The sequence below is a fragment of the Phyllobates terribilis genome, unplaced genomic scaffold, assembly GCF_046119375.1.
Source record: "Phyllobates terribilis strain yellow unplaced genomic scaffold, ASM4611937v1 Scaffold_9__5_contigs__length_417890890, whole genome shotgun sequence".
Classification (NCBI taxonomy): domain Eukaryota; kingdom Metazoa; phylum Chordata; class Amphibia; order Anura; family Dendrobatidae; genus Phyllobates; species Phyllobates terribilis.
In genome coordinates, this window is record NW_027362769.1 from 303,130,376 (window position 1) to 303,151,491 (window position 21,116).

Genomic DNA, 21,116 nt, shown 5'->3' on the forward strand with positions numbered 1-21,116 from the left:
GTTAAAGGGGTTAACATGTAACTTAGTCTGTTAAGATATTTTTGATTGAAAAAGCTTTTGATTCCTCTACATGTGATCTCTTAATGATGCAAATTCATCAAGTTACCTTTTTCAGTTCTTTACAACCTATAAAATGTTTGGAAACTCTGTTGTACATAATTTTGAGCAGTGCATTTTGAGTTTTTTGTTAGTTTTGAAAATAATACTGTTCTCATTGGGAGTACCAAAGGCCTGCTGGCTGGATTCCATCTAGCAACTGAAAGAAGCCGTGGAAGCCAGGAAAACATGGCAGAGGATCCAAAGATCTGACATGACTTGACTGGATATAATCAGAACAGTGAATAGGAGATTTAGCATAAACATTTTGCTACTTTTGGCCATTTCACACAGCTCTGCTAAAATAGGTGGGATGGGGAGAGACTCCAAAGATTAACACACAAGAGAGGATATTTAGACTCCTATATATTATGACCATATTATTTTTTATGAAGGTATCCATTACTGAACATTATTTACCACTAATACCATCATTGAAAAAAAATGAAACTATATAAATCCATATAGTATTGAACATTTAATACATTTTATTATCCACAATTTTTACACAACAAAAAAGACCCCACATAAAATAGCCCCTAAAAGCCCAATTTAAAAGTTGAGGCAGTATGATTCTGGTTGATAGTATTTGGAAAACTCCACAGTTATAGATAAATAATAAAATTCATCAGGGAAATTACATCACATAGCTAGAGTTACCATCAAACCCCATAGAGACAAATATTAAGTACAGTATCCAGTTTTACAATAATTAAATGATTAGTACAGAACACTGTTCAGTGTATAATTTAATTCTAACAGAGTTAAATCAGATGACCAGAAAATTAGGGTTCAGATCTATAATAAATTACATTAACAATAGTCCATCATATTATTTTATACCCATATGCTGTCATTCATAATTATACAGACATTTATATATGTTGCCTCAAGTGCCTCAGTGGGGTTATTAGTGCATACCTTGAGTCCTTCAGTGTCATATTTATACCCCCTTATATATAGATAAGGACACTGGTACCGCATATATAGCAACCATATTTACCAACCCTGCTAGAATCACACTGCCTCGTACTTATCTACATGTCTTTTTTTTTAAAGCAACACGGATGACAAGGATCAATACAAGTCAATGGGTCTGTGAAAACCATGTACAGCACACATATGCCATCAGTGTACAGTCCATGTGCCGTCCCTGGTTAACATTGCAAAGTATAGGAGAAGCTTTGTCATTTATTGCTTTCTTTATTCATCCGTAAAAACACAGTTGAAACACTGCTAGTAAAAAATGGACACACTGCTAAACATGGACATGTGAATGAGGCCTTATTCCGTGCTAACGCCTGTGATAGTCAAAAGAAAAAAAGGTTTTGTTACCTGGGTAGCCAGTTGAAAACATTGATCATCCACAGGAGGAGAAGCAAAACAATAATCTTATCGATATAATACCTTTTAATGGTTAACAAAAATAAATGAAGTTACAAAATGACCTTGATGAAGAGACCTAAGCTGTCTCGAAAGCTCATTTTGTAACATCACTTATTTTATTTTTGTTAGCCATTAATAGGTATCGTAGCGACAAAATTATTTTTTTGTTTCTCTTCAATGCCTATGATGTCATTGTGATGCCACTCAACTCCATTGCGACAGCCAAATGGGTCCCAGTTAGAGCTAGAGGTTGTCCACTTTTTTGATTGATGACCTATTTTTAGGATAGGTCATCAATGTCTGATCGGCCGGGATCTGACACCCAGCACCACCCGCCAATCAGCTGTTATCAGTGCCGATGGCGGCAGCCAGCCGGAGGTACTCACTTGCGGAGCTGGCTGTCTTCTGATAGTGGCCAAAGCTTGGTACTACACATCTGCCTCCTGTTCAAATCAATAGGCGGATGTGCAGTACCCTGCGGTGGCCACTATCAGAAGACTAAGCTTCGCAAGTGACTACTTCTAGCTAGTGGCTGCCACCAGGACTGATAACAGATCGGCGGGGGTGCCGGCCGATCAGACATTGATGATCTATCCTAAGGATAGGTCGTCAATCAAAAACTAGTGGACAATCTCTTTAAGCAACAGGATACTCAGGATCCTGGTCCAGCAGTCACATCAGTTTCTCATGGCCACCAGAGCAGAGCCCTGCAAACCTCCTCCTACCTGCCCCTTCTGATTAGTAAACCCGGGGTGACATCATTGTTGCAGTGTGACACATGAATTATGTTATGCCAGGCCTACTAATCAGAAGAGATGCCACTGGACCAGGGTCCTGCAAATCTTTTTGCTCAACCAGTCTCAGCACTAAGCACCAAGCTCTCTCTGAGCAGTGGGTTTAGCATTTTATGTAAGAGGGAGCTGCTCATTTCAGCTGGAATGGCACAGCACTGTACAGTGATCTGCTATCAGTGAGGGCTGTAGATATATGCCAGGGGTACACAACCTTTTTTGGACACAATGGCCGCATTGTTACTGTGTATCACTCCCTATGACTACCTTCAACCTTAAAGGGTTATTGCAATTAAACATTCATTATAAACATCGTGAATATATGATAAGTAGGGGGACTCTTTCTTTAATGGAGAATAACACATCCACAGACACATTTACCTCTCTGTAGTACTGAACAGAGTAAAATCCCTAATATGGGGGCCTAAAATGGGTACACAATGGCTCCCCAGGCAACAAGTTGTGCACCCCTGATATATGCCCTGGCTGCCGGGGCATTGGCAGACAGGACGCGTACCTACATATTTTAAACTGGAAGGGGTTAGATCCCAAATGTGTCATGTTAGTTTTTTTGCAAAGCCCTGTGGAAATTTTGAGTTGCATATGATGAATCTAATTTATGTATATATATGTATATATATATATATATATATATATAGATAGATATATACACATAATATGTATCTATATATAAAATTGTGATCATGTGTTATGCATGTCTCTATATGTGCACCCCACACCCCAAAATAAGTAAAGTAAGGAGAACACAGGATAGTTAGGTTTGTACAACCAATGCTTTATTGACAGTCAGTCATTGTGACATCTATAATTGTCTGTCCAGATGTTTAAAGATGTTTTATATGTTGTACATAATGGATTTAAAAGTATCCATGGCTCAGAGCAGCCACCAGAACAGCGTTGAATTTCTCCCAGGCAGCCTGGACTTGAGGGGTGAAAGCAGATCCCAGTTTTCCTGCCAAGACGATGACCAGAACCTCAGCCAGACGCTGTAAATATAAAATAGACATTATTAGCAATGTTCATAAACAACCAGTTATAGTAATTCCTGTGTTATCTAGCTCAGTTACCAAAAACTGCTAATTAAACATGAGGCCACCTTTACACTGTATAATTTTGGCAAATATTGTGGATCAGTATTCGTGATCCTAAGAGTGAATCGGCTGAACAGGAGAGATACAAATCATGATAGTCTTTTCCTCTACAGGTTACATTCCTGGTCTTGGTTTAGAAATACTGATACAAAATATTGCCACGTGGCAGGAGCCTCACACTTTTTCACCACATAATTGGCAGGCAACAACTGTAGGAGTTTCATTTGCAGCCAAACTGAATATCATGCAGTTTTCCCAAAAGTTATAACTAAGAAATAACTAAATTGATATTTGGAATTACTCAAGAACTTGTATCTACCTAGTATTTATTCCTATCATTAGTTTTTTAATTAAAGGTAATTCATTAATTAATAATTAATCTCTATGGACAGTAAGTAAAGTCAATAGTATAAATAAATTATACCTTGAAGTTCTCGGGGTCCACATGGAGTTCCTGGGCATGGGACTTGCTGAGGTCAGCCAGGTAATGTTTCACATCATCAATATGTTGGATGGCATTTCCAACAGCTGTGAGCACCTTCTTGCCATGAGCCTTCACCTTGGCATTGCCGGAGATGGCGGAGACATTGGAAAGGTTTCCGAAGGTGCTGAAGTATCTCTGGGTCCAGGGGTAAACGATCAGGAGCCTAGTCAAGTAGAAAGAGAAAAAGTATTAATGTTTTTGTAGCTCTATTGATCAATGGAACATAACTATTTGTATGGGAAATAGCTACAACAATATGACTAACGTACAAATGATATATAATTATTTCATTATAAGATACCTAAACAATTTTCTATGATAATTATGACTATTGTATTAATTATTCTAAACTTCAAAGTATAGGGTGACCTGCTGTAGTGTTCTTACCTGCTCAGGGCTTCATGACCATCGGCCTCCACATTGACCTTCGCCCAGGTTGAGCTGATGATGGCCTTCTCCTCGGCTGTCCAGTGGACCATTTTGGCTGCAAATGTAAGTAGCTGTTGAGCTTTCTGAATGAGAAGTAAGAAGCTTCTGCCTTTTAGAGATTCTTTCCCTGATTTATAGTAAATTTTGCAGTGTCACACCCAGTCTTTGTTTTGCTGTGTCATATTTCTTCTTCTCCACCCTACCTACTCCTGCATATCTAATCTGGTGGAAATAAGCCATTATTTTTTTTATTGTTTTTTTAGATATTTGCAAGTTCTAAAAATCAACAATATATTTCTGCATTTTCTAAGCCATGTAGTTTTCTTTCTGATAATGTTTAATGATCGATAACTTGACACACAAATATGAAATTATAACAAAGTTTAGATATTTGGATACCTACATTTATGCCTTTGAAAGCATTGAAGTTTATATTTTTTTGCTCAATTTCACAACACTCAGATATTAATTCATTTGTTAAAAAAATTCTTAGTCATAACTAATTCTTTACTGGAAATATATTATTGTGATGATCAACATCTACATATATCTGTATGTGTGCTAATATTGTAATTTTTGTTCTAGAAGGGTAGACGATGAAGGAGACTTATTAATACCAGTGCAGCTTATGAATGGTGGTCTTGTCTCTCTTCATGTGTAGTATCTGAGTCATCATCGGGATGCCCCTCACAACTCTAAAGCCTCATTTACTTTTCCAATCTCACTCATATTTGTCAGAAAAACGGATCCAGGGGCTTCAGAAATATGGCAATTACCCCAAATGCATATTTGTCAGTTTATTTAAGCCAGAAAACTGCTGAAAATATGTCTCAGCATGTTGCCCTTTAGCTGCAATGGACCTGTAAGTGTAAGTCTGTTATGTACATATAATGTAATCTATAACATTACATATATATGTAGAATATATAAATACTGTATATATTATCAGTAAGAATTACATTTTACCATGTAGTTAATTTATATGAATCATATAATTGTTAGGATATCATTAGGATAGAGAAATTTATACAGTATATATACATCCTACACATCCTGCTGCTAGGAACCCTGTTTCTTTTACATGCCATTTGTCTCCATCATGAGCTCCAGAATAACCCTGCACTACCCCAGTTTTCACAAATAACGCCGTATTCACTTGACATTTTGTGGGTCAGTGTTTCATCAGTGTCTGGAAGCCAAAATCCGAAGTAGATTAAAAAAGTGTAATTGACAGATTCACATATGTTCTGTGTTTTGAAGCCACAGTGACTGACATGGGCATTTAAATACTTAAAGCACCAGCAATCAAGGCAAGCTCTGATCACTGCTTTTACAGGCCAGTGCTTTCTATGTATCACATCCGACATGTGCTCGGTATAGAGCGGGCTCATCTATTCAACCTGCTCCTTACTAGCACATCCTTATGGTAACACAATTAAATCAAGGTTTGCGAAGGAGTTAATTTAACTTGTCTGTTCCTAAGCTATAAAGACAAATGGAAATCCCTAACACAAATGTGAACAAACCCTTATAGATTTAGTAAATGTGACTAAACATATGAATGTTTCTACATAACACAATTCACTATTACATACACGCATCTTACAAAATACATACAATTCCAGATACATAGACACATACACAGACATGCAAACACATACGCAGACATGCAGATAGTTTGCAGAAATGCACACTTATGCAGACTTGTACACAGACATGAAAAACAGATACATACAGACATGCACACACATACAGTAAGTAGACATGCACACACAGCATTGGGACATGCACACATAGAATACTTAGACATGCACACACATACAGTATACAGACATGCACACACATACAGTATGCAGATATGCACACACATACAATATGCAGACATGCACACATACAGTATACAGACATGCACACACATACAGTAAGTAGACATTCACACACAGCATTGGGACATGCACACATGGAATACTTAGACATGCACACACATACAGTATACAGACATGCACACACATACAGTATGCAGACATGCACATACATTCAGTATACAGACATGCACACATACAGTATACAGACATGCGCACACATACAGTATACAGACATGCACACACATACAGTAAGTAGACATGCACACACAGCATTGGGACATGCACACATAGAATACTTAGACATGCACACACATACAGTATACAGACATGCACACACATACAGTATGCAGACATTCACATACATTCAGTATACAGACATGCACACACATACAGTAAGTAGACATGCACACACAGCATTGGGACATGCACACATAGAATACTTAGACATGCACACACATACAGTATACAGACATCCACACACATACAGTATGCAGATATGCACACACATACAATATGCAGACATGCGCACATACAGTATGCAGATATGCACACACATACAATATGCAGACATGCACACATACAGTATACAGACATGCACACACATACAGTATACAGACATGCACACATACAGTATACAGACATGCACACACATACAGTATGCAGACATGCACACACATACAGTATGCAGACATACACACATACAGTATACAGACATGCACACACATACAGTATGCAGATATGCACACACATACAGTATACAGACATACACACATACAGTATACAGACATGCACACACATACAGTATGCAGATATACACACACATTCAGTATGCAGACATGCACACAAATACAGTATGCAGACATGCACACACATACAGTATACAGACACACACACATACAGTATACAGATATGCACACACATACAGTATACAGATATACCCACACATACAGTATACAGACATGCACACACATACAATATGCAGATATGCACACACATACAGTATACAGACACACACATACAGTATACAGACACACATACATACAGTATACACATATGCACACACATACAGTATGCAGATATGCACACACATACAGTATACAGACATGCACACACATACAGTATACAGATATGCACACACATTCAGTATACAGACATGCACACACATACAGTATACAGACACACACACATACAGTATGCAGACATGCACACACATGCAGACATGCGCGCACACACAAACTTCCACATACACAAACAAATACACAGACATATATAAAGACACATACATGGATATATACACAAATAGGCATATACATATATGAAGACATATACACAAAAATACATATAAACAGACATATACACATACATATATAGATATACACAATCATATGGGTCCCATTATACTGTACAGAACATTATATGGGGTTCATTATTCTGTATGGAGCATTATATGGGGCCCATTGTTCTGTAAGGAGCAAAATATGGGGCCCATTATACTTTATGGAGCATTATATGGGGCCTATTATACTGTACTATATGGAGCAATATATGGTGCCAATTATACTGTATAGGGCAATATATTGGGCCATTATTGTGTATGGAGCACTATATGGGACCCATTATACTGTATGGAGCAATATAGGGGGCCCATTATTCTATATGGAGCATTATATGGGGTTCATTATTCCGCATTAAGCAATATATGGGGCTCATTATACTGTATGGAGCATTATATGGGGCCCTTTATACTGTACTATATAGAGCAAGAAATGGGGCCCATTATACTATATGGAGCAATATATGGGGCCATTATACTGTATGGAGCCATATATGGGACCCTTTATACTCTATGGAGCAATATATGGGGCCCACTGTACAGTATGGAGGACTATGTGGTGCCCATAATACTGTTGGAAGGACTATACTGTCCGGTCTAAAATGAAAAGTCTGCAGTCACTCTGTGTGACTTCAGACTTTTGACTCCCCCCAGGTTACGCACTGTGCGCTGCGAGGATTCGCCAGTTTCTGCGCTATTGTAGAATTTACAATAGATATCGCTCATGTAATGTAAGAAGTGAAATCTTTGGCCTTGTACTATACATATATTCCTCTACCTTATCTCTGCATCATGAATTGTGGTACAGTATGTGTTAAAGGGGCCCACTGAGACTCTTTCTCCTGGGGCCCGCGAAAACCTGGAGCCGGCCCTGGCACTTGACTCACTTTCCCCCGGCTTGTCTCCAGACCAGCTCTTCTCCGGCATGAAGGTGGCAGTGCAGAGCGAGCTGCATGACATCACTTTAGCAGACACGGCTGCACACATAGAGTACTGTGCGACCATGTCTGCTAGCTGTGATGTGGCTAGGCCAGCACTGCATCTTTAACTTTGTGTGCCAGCGTGGCCGAGTCACAGATAGCACACACAGTACTCTACGCATGCATCCGTGTCTGCTAAAATGATGTGATGGCACAATAAGAAACAGGTAGACAAGCTGCCATGCACAGTTGCTGGGGGTGCGGCCCAGTTGACATATTACCCTCTGCCCCCCGATCCATCTGACTGGGGACGCAGACAAGCCTAATAATGAAATACAAAAGACTGAGCTTAGTATAAAGCGAAGGATATCTGTCAGCTACTACATGATAAACCCGTTCTGATGCTAATCAGTCATAACCAATGTAATAAATATATCAGGATAGTGGCCAATAATAATAACAGTATGGGTATAGGGCATGACCTTATAGCACAGTTAGCAATGGCCACACTGAAGGCACTGCGTCCCTCCAATCCCACTGCAGTACTGAAGAAGATGAGTGTAGCAGTCTGTGAATAATACAGTGATTCAATTAATAGGGGGAGAAAGAGAGAGCAGAGGTGCCAACAGTAGCGCCACACTCAGTGTGATTGATCGGTGATATGGTGGAGCTGGCATTTGCCCTGCTGCATTTGAATTACAATTACACATTTTTTTCTCCATTCTTAATATACTAGAAAACAGCAGGAAATGACAGAATTAAAAAATCTGAAATGGGTGTCAGTCAGAGACGGTGCGCTTGCTTGTCAAAAACAGCTCAGTTTTTTCCATTTCTTGCGCAATCCCCAAAAAATCCCCAAAATGCAGACATTTAAAAGAGGTATTCCCATCTCCAATATCCTATCCCAATATGTGGAATAATAATAATATTAGTAAATACCACCAATTAGAAATGTAGTATAGTTTTTCTGATTCACTATGTCTCTTACCCCATGTTGCAGGACCTTAGGTGTCCATCGTTACGACCACTAGCAACTAGCTAACTGTCACTATATCAGTGGTTGTAACCATGGATACCAAAGGTCCTGCAATGACTGCACATGAGGAAAGAGACATAGCGAATCAAAAAAACCATACTACATTTCTAATTGGAGGTATTTGCTAATTTTATTATTATTACAAATACTACATATTGGGATAGGATCTTGGAGATTGGAATACTTCTTTAAGTGCGATTATCTACCTCACAAAGTTTGTTTTTTTTGGCATGCTTGTTTTACTACTCAAATTTCACATCTGTATATGCCACTCCAATACATTGCCCTTTTGCAGATTCTGGCTTTTTGGTCATATAACTACCTAACAGTTCTTATTTTGTCATTTTTGGGAAAGGGTTTGAATTTTGTTCAAAAAAATAAAAATGTAGATATTTAACAGTGCATGCCTGTTTCTGCATACATGTTTTATTTATTATTTGTTTTACTAGTCCACCTTGACAATCATACCCACCATACCTATACTGCCGCCTGCTGCTACACTTTGCTTTGTGTACGTGTACCTACCTACCTAGTATTTCTTGTTACATCTCTTTTTTGGTAATAGACAGGTGGTGTAAAAAAAAAAAAAAAAAAACATACTACGGCTAAAAATGTGAGAGCAGCTAGCAGCAGAAGCTCCACCACCACCACCATGACTGTTACAAGCCGTCCGGGCAGTAGTTCTACCAAACTTGGGCCTCACTCCATCATGCATATTATTGTGGAAGGCTTTATGGAACATGTGTCATGTAACTCGTCTCAATCATGGATGATGTTACATTTGACAGCGACACCATCAGTTTGAATCAGTGTTCTGCACAGAATGGTTTGTCTGATCACAAATGGTTATGAGGGATAATTTATGGACTGCTTTTTAATTTAAAAAACCATGTAAAGTGTGTCAGTTCACTGTGTTATTAAATGTGCTGTTGGTTACTACCGGGTTACCATCTGTTTCTACGGTGAGATAACTTTGACATTATTGAGACTGTGTTTGTGTGAAAGTGCTTGAAAGGGGTTGGATAAAGTCCGAAGAGACCTTAGGCCAATTAGAGGCTGAACAGTATTGAGATTCATATTTTTTAAAAAAAAGTAGTTTAACCTGGCAAATTCCAATTTCAAAAGATTTGATCATCTCTATGCAGCAGTCAATCAGTGGCCATATTACCGGTATCATGACTCCTGCAACTGGGCAGTGGTACCTGTAGTATGGCATGTGATTGTGAACGAAGACCAGGAACACTGCTGGAGGGTCAGCACTAGATCAATGGGGGAAAAAAATTGTTGAGTAGTGTTTTTTTTTTTTTAACATCAACAGTGTCTCATTTTTTTTATTAAACCTTATTAATGTGGCTTTCTGTGATGCAAAAATCCATGAATTTATTCTAAAAAATAATAATATAAAAACACATTACAAAATGCGCTACCCATTTCTCTGTGATCCACCAATGGTTTCATGTGTCCTCCAAGGCTTCCATATGGACTAAGGTGACGTGACTATAGATGTAATGATAACAAATGACCGGCATGGAGGCTGTAACGGGTCTGGGAGGCGGAACCTCTGAGCTACTATACAAGGGGGCGGTCCTTGTAAGGGAGCGGGTGGCGACCAGGGAAGACGGGCAGGAAGTCACAGCAGGTGACCGGGACAGTCTCTGAGTGAACGGGCTGGAGGTCACGGCAAGTGACCGGGGCAGTCTCTGGATGAACGGGCAGATGGTCACGGCAAGTGACCGGGGCAGTCTCTGAATGAACGGGCAGATGGTCACGGCAAGTGACCGGGGCAGTCTCTGAATGAACGGGCAGATGGTCACGGCAAGTGACCGGGGCAGTCTCTGGATGAACGGGCAGATGGTCACGGCAAGTGACCGGGGCAGTCTTTGGGTAAAGGGTTGGTACGACCTGTGGCGGCTGATGATAGACGTGAGCTCCCAGGTGAGCAGGCGAGAGTCTCTGGATGAACGGGTGGTCACAGCATGTGACGGCGGAGCCTCCAGAAAGACCAACAGACAGGCGGCAGATGAGCGCTCCCAGGTGAGCGGGCAGAAGTCTCTGGACAGGCGGGTGGTCACAGCACGTGACGGCAGGGCCTCCAGGTAGGCTAGCAGACAGGCAGCAGATGAGCGCTCCCAGGTGAGCGGGCAGGAGTCACTGGACAGGCAGATGGTCACAGTACGTGACGGCGGAGCCTCCAGGTAGGCTAGCAGGCAGGTAGCAGATGTGTGCTCCCAGGTGAGCAGGCAAGCTGGTCCATAGACAGACTGACAGGAGTTGGAAGGCAATAAATAAACAATAAAGACCAAGCTCAACTATGGACAAGACGGGTGCCAGGAATACAACAAATGCATCCGTGTAAATAAAGATTCCGGCACACCAAATAATATGGAAAAAGTCTCATATAAGTGATGAAATAATAGATGCTTTATTTCTCCAACATCAACTGGTTCAAATAATAATCAGTGTACAGTTGCCTGCCCAACGTTTCAACCCCAACGGGGTTTTCCTCAGGGGCATCAAAGGAGCTTGAAAACCAGAAAATAAACAAAATAAAGACATAAGTGTGACATAAAATAAAAGACAATACAATGAGTAATATACAACAAAATAGGCATATGTGAACGGAACAAGGCAAAGGGGAGAGAAGGGGAGTAGGGGGGGAAAAAAAGCGAGGGAAGAAAAAAGCGGAGGGGGGGGGGGAAATAGGGGAGAACAATGGGAGCAAAAGGAAGAGGGAACAATATACATACAGAGCAAAAGAACGGATCGATGTAAAAATAAAAGGAAAAAGGATACCTAGCTGCTATGCGCTGATTGATATCTGGGAGAAAATCCCAGTGGTAGTAGAGAAACTCAGGGGAAAAATAAAGAGAACCAGTCTTGGTAGTGGTAAGGGAAAAAAGGGGATCAGCCGGCAAAAAAGCTGTAAACAGACGGCAAAGGGAAAATGAGACACCAGTAACCAGACTAAAACCTGTATCCAAACAGAAGAGATGACTTGCCTTAAGTGAAAGAAGGTCAAAATGCAGAAGTCTGAGGGAATAGCCAAGGAGACCTGCCCACAGGGTAGGGTAGGTAGACCTATGTGTGGTAAAGGAACAAAAGTCCGGCCGTTGGTGGTGTAGTGTCTAGAGCGTTGGCGGTGTTATAAGCGCTATGAGGCTTCCTGCTTCCGGAGTGCGAGGACGCAACTTCCGGTTTGGTGGAACGCAACATCCGGTAGCGTGGAACGCATAGACGCGCATGCGCGCGGCCAAAAGGGAGAGAAATACAGAAAGGAATAAAGGCACAGCGGCGCGTGCGCGGGATATGTATAAAGGAGCTAGGGGACCACAAGGAGAAAATAAGAGACAGGGGGAGCAGAGGCACCAAAAGGATGGGGGTAAAATGGATAAGGGGGAGGAGAAAAATAAGGGAAGAGAAGACCAAAACTATGTAAAGAAAAGGGGCAAGACAGATGAATAAAAGTAATAATAAAAAATAAAAAATAATAAGAGGGGAAGGCAGGGGAGACTATGACGGTACCTGTAGGGAGAAGGGGAAAGAGAAAGGGGGAGGGGGAATGGATATATAGAATTATAGAAATGTATACATATCGCAATATGAAAGGAAGACAGGGGAAATGTATGTTATACAAAGTACATGTCATATAACATCTGCAATATAATAAGTAATCCGGTGCAATATGGAAATTATTATATACGGTGACAAAAAGGATATATCCGGTTCAAATATGTAGGGTCTGTGAAAGAAGTAAAAATATAATATAAGAAATACAGACAAAGCGAAAATCATGGGCAATAAATCAAATTAACCCAATCTACCTGTATAAACCTCAGGAAGAGCAAAGGAACCACATTGGTAAGATAATAAAAGAGAAGGTATCTCAAACGTGAACCTCATACTCTCGGTTGAGGCCATGAGGTTCCAATGTCTTAAGGGTAAAGATCCAGAATGCCTCCCTTTCTTTGAGCCTCTGGATCCTATTGCCCCCTCTTCTGCCTGGTGGGACGTGGTCTATCACCTGGTAGCGTAATTGTGCAATAGAGTGATGATGGGCAAGGAAATGGTTAGGAATTGGTAATAGATTATATTTGCATCGAATAGTGGATTTATGTTTGCTAATCCTGTCTCTGATGTGCTGTGTTGTTTCCCCCACATATCCTAGACCGCATGGACACTTGATCAAATACACTACGAATGAAGAGTCACAAGTGAAGTAGCCCTTGACCGGGAATCTCTTGCCTGTCAAAGGGTGTGTAAATGAACTACCTCGGGTTATGTTAGAACATTGACGGCAGCCTAGGCATGGGAAATTGCGGCGGGGCAATAGGGGCTCAATCCGCAGAGTCCACCAGGTTTCTAACCACTATACCACCTCCTGTTCCCCCACAGGTGCAGCCCGAGAGAATGACCCTCCGCTCACAGGTAGGCCCGACAACCTCGTATACAACATTTCCTCACAAATCCTTACCCCCACAGAGATTGGACTATTACAGAGAGGACTATCCTTTTGCCCCACCCCGTCCTTTGACCCATTCACCTTAGACCTCGAACTTAGACGCTTTTTTCGGAATCTGAGACTTAGGGTACATTTCTCGATCAATGACGACCACTTGACACCTTCCTCTACTGCACCACAGAATCTTGAACAGTTGTCACTGAAGGAACTGGGATTGAGGCTACCCTCACGCTTTAACCCTCCAAAAACATACCACCCTGTGGAAACTTACATTTCACTAGTCAATAAGGACATTGAATTACTCAGGACAAAAATACAACGTAATGAATACCCTTTACATACCAACCTTACTAGAGAGGAAAAACAAAGCCTGAATTTCCTATCCAAGAATAACCGGATCATGATTAAACCAGCGGACAAAGGGGGCGCTATAGTGGTCATGGACCGCTCTTACTATGTGAGTGAGATAGAGGGACAGCTGAGTGACGAACAAGTATACACCCGGGTCACTACTAACCCCACACATCACATTAGTCGACTTATACGGACCAAAATAGAATCACTATCTAGCCGTGGCATTATCGACCAGAAACTAGCGGAGTATCTCATTAACACACATCCGGTCACCCCAGTATTTTATACACTTCCCAAAATTCATAAAAATTTACTACATCCTCCAGGACGCCCCATTGTGGCATCTACAGACTCACTATTATCCCCTCTAGCTAAAACTGTAGAAAAAATCCTGACACCATTGCTATCGACCATTCCGTCCTATATCAAAGACTCCTCTGATTTTTTGTCACAACTTCACCATCTTGACACCATCCCCCCAGGATGTATTCTTGTCACACTTGATGTGAATAGCCTATATACATCGATTGATCATACTCTTGGCTTGCAGGCATTACAATGGTTCCTGGATAAGTATAGCGGATATCCCCAATCACGGATAGAACTTTGTAGGGATTTAGCAGACATTATCCTTAATAACAACTTTTTCCTCTTTGGAGATAAATATTACATCCAGAAACGTGGGACAGCTATGGGATCTAATATGGCCCCACCATATGCTAACATTTTTATGGCACACTTCGAACACCAGTACGTACCTTTGGACACTTTCACTGACGTGAAAATGTGGAAACGCTATATCGACGACGTTTTTGTCATCTGGGACAACACTGAGACTAAACTTATAGAATTTGTCAACTATCTCAATAACTGTACCCCTCAAATTTCCTTTACGATGAATCATGACCCACATCGCATTAACTTCCTTGATATTACCATCATCAAGGAGGAGGGAGGTCACTTCACAACGGATCTGTTTGTTAAACCCACAGACCGTAATAGTCTACTTCACTACAACAGTTGTCATCCCCGACATATTAAAAATTCCCTACCCATTTCACAACACACCAGAGTCAGTAGAATTGTTTCGGATCCATCCTCACGCACCCTACGACACTTGGAAATGGGACAAAAATTTGTTAACAGAGGTTACCCACCTCCCACAGCTTTTCCACCTCTTATCCCCCGACAGCGGACACCCAAGACAAACCGCATGACTTTTGTTAACACCTATCATCCCTACCAGACCCTTATCCGTGATATACTTAGGACTCATTGGCCAATACTGAGCAATTCATACCCCAAGATCCCGGACTTTCAGGAGCCAATCATGGTATGTAACAAAAGACCTCTAAACCTTAAGAACAAACTTGTACGGGCCGACATTGGGAGTTCTAACCCAAGGACACACCAGACGACATTATCGACACCACCCTCAGGCAATTTCCCATGCTTAGGCTGCCGTCAATGTTCTAACATAACCCGAGGTAGTTCATTTACACACCCTTTGACAGGCAAGAGATTCCCGGTCAAGGGCTACTTCACTTGTGACTCTTCATTCGTAGTGTATTTGATCAAGTGTCCATGCGGTCTAGGATATGTGGGGGAAACAACACAGCACATCAGAGACAGGATTAGCAAACATAAATCCACTATTCGATGCAAATATAATCTATTACCAATTCCTAACCATTTCCTTGCCCATCATCACTCTATTGCACAATTACGCTACCAGGTGATAGACCACGTCCCACCAGGCAGAAGAGGGGGCAATAGGATCCAGAGGCTCAAAGAAAGGGAGGCATTCTGGATCTTTACCCTTAAGACATTGGAACCTCATGGCCTCAACCGAGAGTATGAGGTTCACGTTTGAGATACCTTCTCTTTTATTATCTTACCAATGTGGCTCCTTTGCTCTTCCTGAGGTTTATACAGGTAGATTGGGTTAATTTGATTTATTGCCCATGATTTTCGCTTTGTCTGTATTTCTTATATTATATTTTTACTTCTTTCACAGACCCTACATATTTGAACCGGATATATCCTTTTTGTCACCGTATATAATAATTTCCATATTGCACCGGATTACTTATTATATTGCAGATGTTATATGACATGTACTTTGTATAACATACATTTCCCCTGTCTTCCTTTCATATTGCGATATGTATACATTTCTATAATTCTATATATCCATTCCCCCTCCCCCTTTCTCTTTCCCCTTCTCCCTACAGGTACCGTCATAGTCTCCCCTGCCTTCCCCTCTTATTATTTTTTATTTTTTATTATTACTTTTATTCATCTGTCTTGCCCCTTTTCTTTACATAGTTTTGGTCTTCTCTTCCCTTATTTTTCTCCTCCCCCTTATCCATTTTACCCCCATCCTTTTGGTGCCTCTGCTCCCCCTGTCTCTTATTTTCTCCTTGTGGTCCCCTAGCTCCTTTATACATATCCCGCGCACGCGCCGCTGTGCCTTTATTCCTTTCTGTATTTCTCTCCCTTTTGGCCGCGCGCATGCGCGTCTATGCGTTCCACGCTACCGGATGTTGCGTTCCACCAAACCGGAAGTTGCGTCCTCGCACTCCGGAAGCAGGAAGCCTCATAGCGCTTATAACACCGCCAACGCTCTAGACACTACACCACCAACGGCCGGACTTTTGTTCCTTTACCACACATAGGTCTACCTACCCTACCCTGTGGGCAGGTCTCCTTGGCTATTCCCTCAGACTTCTGCATTTTGACCTTTTTTCACTTAAGGCAAGTCATCTCTTCTGTTTGGATACAGGTTTTAGTCTGGTTACTGGTGTCTCATTTTCCCTTTGCCGTCTGTTTACAGCTTTTTTGCCGGCTGATCCCCTTTTTTCCCTTACCACTACCAAGACTGGTTCTCTTTATTTTTCCCCTGAGTTTCTCTACTACCACTGGGATTTTCTCCCAGATATCAATCAGCGCATAGCAACTAGGTATCCTTTTTCCTTTTATTTTTACATCGATCCGTTCTTTTGCTCTGTATGTATATTGTTCCCTCTTCCTTTTGCTCCCATTGTTCTCCCCTATTTCCCCCCCCCTCCGCTTTTTTCTTCCCTCGCTTTTTTTCCCCCCCTACTCCCCTTCTCTCCCCTTTGCCTTGTTCCGTTCACATATGCCTATTTTGTTGTATATTACTCATTGTATTGTCTTTTATTTTATGTCACACTTATGTCTTTATTTTGTTTATTTTCTGGTTTTCAAGCTCCTTTGATGCCCCTGAGGAAAACCCCGTTGGGGTTGAAACGTTGGGCAGGCAACTGTACACTGATTATTATTTGAACCAGTTGATGTTGGAGAAATAAAGCATCTATTATTTCATCACTTATATGAGACTTTTTCCATATTATTTGGTGTGCCGGAATCTTTATTTACAAGGAGTTGGAAGGCAGACCGTCGGACCTCAGGCAAGCAGGCAGGTGGCTGAAGTGCGCTCCCAGGTGAGCGGACAGGCTGGTCCTTAGACAGACTGACAGGAGTAGTAAGGCAGACCGTCGGACCTCAGACTAGCAGTCAGGTAGCAGATAAGCAAGCTGGCAGGAATCTGGCAGGTATCTGGCAGGTAACTGGCAACGGGACCTGAGGGCTGAAGCAGAGTAGTGAACAGTGCAACAACATTGCTCGGGCACCTCCATTTTGGAGGAGGTGCCTTATATATGGTGAAGTCCTCCGGCCATTGGCCGGGGACTCCTTAGGACGGCGCGCGCGGCCCCTTTAAGAGGGAGGGAGAGCGCGCGCGCGTGCCCTAAGCACAGTGGCCGGGAAGGAGCGCGCGCTGCCAGCAGAGCGGGAGGAGGACGCCGGGCACGGAGCAGAGAGGTGAGGGGAACAGCGTCCCTGCCTAGCAGAGGGCAGGGACGCCGGCGCTACAGAGGCCTTACACTGTATCATGTCAGTGCCTGTAGATGGACAACATGAATAGTGTGGGGGGCTGGAGAGGAATCTGTAGCGTTTGTCATTTTGAAATTTTGAGCCCAAATTCATTAACTTTAAATTTTAGAAAATAGCATATAAAATAATAAAAATAAATATAAGCTAGAATAAATTAAGCCGTCTTTTATAATATATCATATTGGTCTATATTTTTTTCCAGTGCAAACATTATATGTATCACCTTTTGGCAAAGAATTAATATACAGCTCTGTTCTCATTTGTAGCTATGTGCCGTTTGTAATCTACTCAACATAAGCAGTTTTTTTTGCAAACACTACAACAGAGATATCCTTTAGATGACAGAACATTATGGTCTCTGTGCCTACGTGCAAAAAGTGTAAAAGACCTGGTATCATTTGAGCAGCTTGCCGTATTATCTCTACGTATCACCATGAGACATGCCGATTCCACTACATGATGGATACAGATAAGGCCTCACTGGGAAGAAAACAGCTCGTCGTCACTTTTCATTGGATGATTTAAATAATGTAGAGTTTATCTCTTATTTGTTTGGAGGATTTCTTTTGTGTTAAGAAAATTAAAGCTTTGAATGATAAACTTCAATGCATGAATGGCTGATTATTCACATTTTTATGTATGGACAACTAACTTTATAAATAATTATTTTCTCCTTTCTATTAGGTTAAGTCAATGGCTTTATTTGCTATGTACTGTCACTTTTTTCTGCCCTTTTCAAGCCTAGGGCATATGAATAGTGACTTACTATGGACAAGGTTATATATCATAATGCAGCAGTAGCCAGTGATGGTTATATTCACATCTGCTGCTTCACGATGGATTGAATCAGAGTATAATCTATTAGTTGTATACTCTGACGTACCCATGTGGGCTTAGCTATCAGGGGTACAGAGATGCAGGTGCATTTGAGCACTGGATCCTAATTTACCCCAAAGGTCCCACTGTGACACACATATAAATGCACCTGGCAGTCAGAAGGCTGTTAAAGGTTTTGCACTGGAGCTTCAAGCTATGACTGCATATCCATGTATGTTAGAAATCACACTGTGGGTATATGTCCATTAAAAGGGTATTCCGATCCTCGTCATTTATGGCATATCCCCCTTATACGGGGCCCTAAACTATCTCAAGAATGAGAGTCCTATCTGTAGAGGCAGCGACACCACGATAAATAGCCCCATTATCATCCCACGGAAATAAATAAATGCTACATACAGTACACTCCCTTAGAAAAGTAAGATTTTAATCAATATCTCACTGAATACAAGAACAATTTTCAAAATTTTGATAAGACAGAATTTCACAGAACATTTTTTAACCCATAACATGAAAGTAAAGTTAATAATATAACTTTCATTACAAAATATTCAGTTTTTCTCAAACTGTTTGATGCAAAAATGAATACACCTCACATCAAAAACTACTACATCTAGAATTTTGTATGACCTCCAAGACTTCTAAGCATGGAATGAACAAATTGGCGACATATTACAACATTTATCTTTTTCCATTCTTCAAGAACTACCTATTTTAGAGCCTGGATGCTGGATGGAGAGTGATACTCATCTTATTTCTTCAGAATTCCACATTGGGTTCAGATCAGGAGACATATTTGGCCACTGAAGCACTTTGATCCTGTTCTTGTACAGAAATGCAACATATGTGTGTTTTGGACCATTGTTATGTTGGAAAAGTGCTCGTCAACCAAGGACATGGAGTGATGGTGGCATTTTCTCTTTCAATACAGAGCAGTACATCTGTGAATTCATGATACCATCAATGAAAGGTAGCTCCCCGACAATCGGAGAAATCAAGCAGTCCTACATAAGGACACCACCACCACTATGTTTCACTGTAGGCACAATACATTTTTCCAAATTCATTTTTCTAAATACCTGGTGCCTACAGTGAAACCTAGTGGTGGCAGTGTCCTTATGTGGGACTGCTTGATTCCCCCTGGTGTTGGGGAGCTACATTTCATTGATGTATCATGAATTAAAAAATGTACTGCTCTACACTGAAAGAGAAGATGCTACCATCACTCCATGCCCTTGGTAGACGTGCACTTTTCCAACATGATAAGCGATGCTCCAAAACTCACATCTGTTGCATTTGTGAAGAAGAACAGGGTGAAAGTGATTCAGCCGACAAGTATGTCCCCTGATCTGAACTCAAAGGAAACAAATGTGGGGAATTCTGAAGAGACAAGTTGTCCAACACTCTCCATCCAACATCCAGGCTTTAAAAGAGGTCGTTTTTGAATAATGGAAAAAAGATATTGTTGCAATATGTCGCCAAATTGTTCATTCCATGCCTAGAAGAGTTATTGACATGGGGGTCATACAAAATACTAGATGCAGTAGTTTTTGATGAGGGGTGTATTCATTTTTGCATCAACTAATTTAAGTAAAACCGAAAATTTTGGAATGAAAGTTATAGGATGCTATTAACCTTATTTCATGTTATGAGATCGATCTTACATTTCAAAGTGGGTGTACTTATTTATGCTGAGCACTGTATTTCCGTAGTTGTTTTTTTCCTTGGTAGTTAAAAATATCTGTCTAAAAACCATATTCATATTAATAAAATGTGGATTATGCATGGATTGAACATGCATTTTAGAGCAGAATGCATCTGAAATGTATCTTAAACATCTCATTCAGATGTCCATTTTTACATACAGTATGTGTTTTATACGTGTTTTTCTCAGATAGAACACATACCCATTATAGTCCATGATGCTATTCACATGTCCGTGTTTTTTTGCAAACCGAGTGTCCACACAAAAATCATAGAGACTTTTCTGTTTTTAATCCAAGTAATGGATTGAAATTACCCAGGGGCGGACACAGACTGTAGTGGGCCCCTGTGCAAGAAATTTTTTGGGCCCCCCCCCCCCCTGCGCTTCATAA

The 21,116-nt window shown here is 41.0% G+C and overlaps 1 protein-coding gene across 1 annotated transcript; it reads right to left on the minus strand.

The window, feature by feature from the left end:
• Nucleotides 1–3,115: 3,115 nt before the first annotated feature.
• LOC141160964 (hemoglobin subunit beta-2-like) lies at nucleotides 3,116–4,428 on the minus strand. Its single transcript, XM_073645758.1, has 3 exons — nucleotides 4,257–4,428; nucleotides 3,810–4,032; nucleotides 3,116–3,280 (listed from the first exon to the last, which is right to left on the minus strand). The coding sequence occupies exons 1-3, from the start codon at nucleotides 4,346–4,348 to the stop codon at nucleotides 3,152–3,154; spliced, it is 444 nt and encodes a 147-aa protein (XP_073501859.1). The 5' UTR covers nucleotides 4,349–4,428; the 3' UTR covers nucleotides 3,116–3,151.
• Between the last annotated feature and the right edge of the window lie 16,688 nt (nucleotides 4,429–21,116).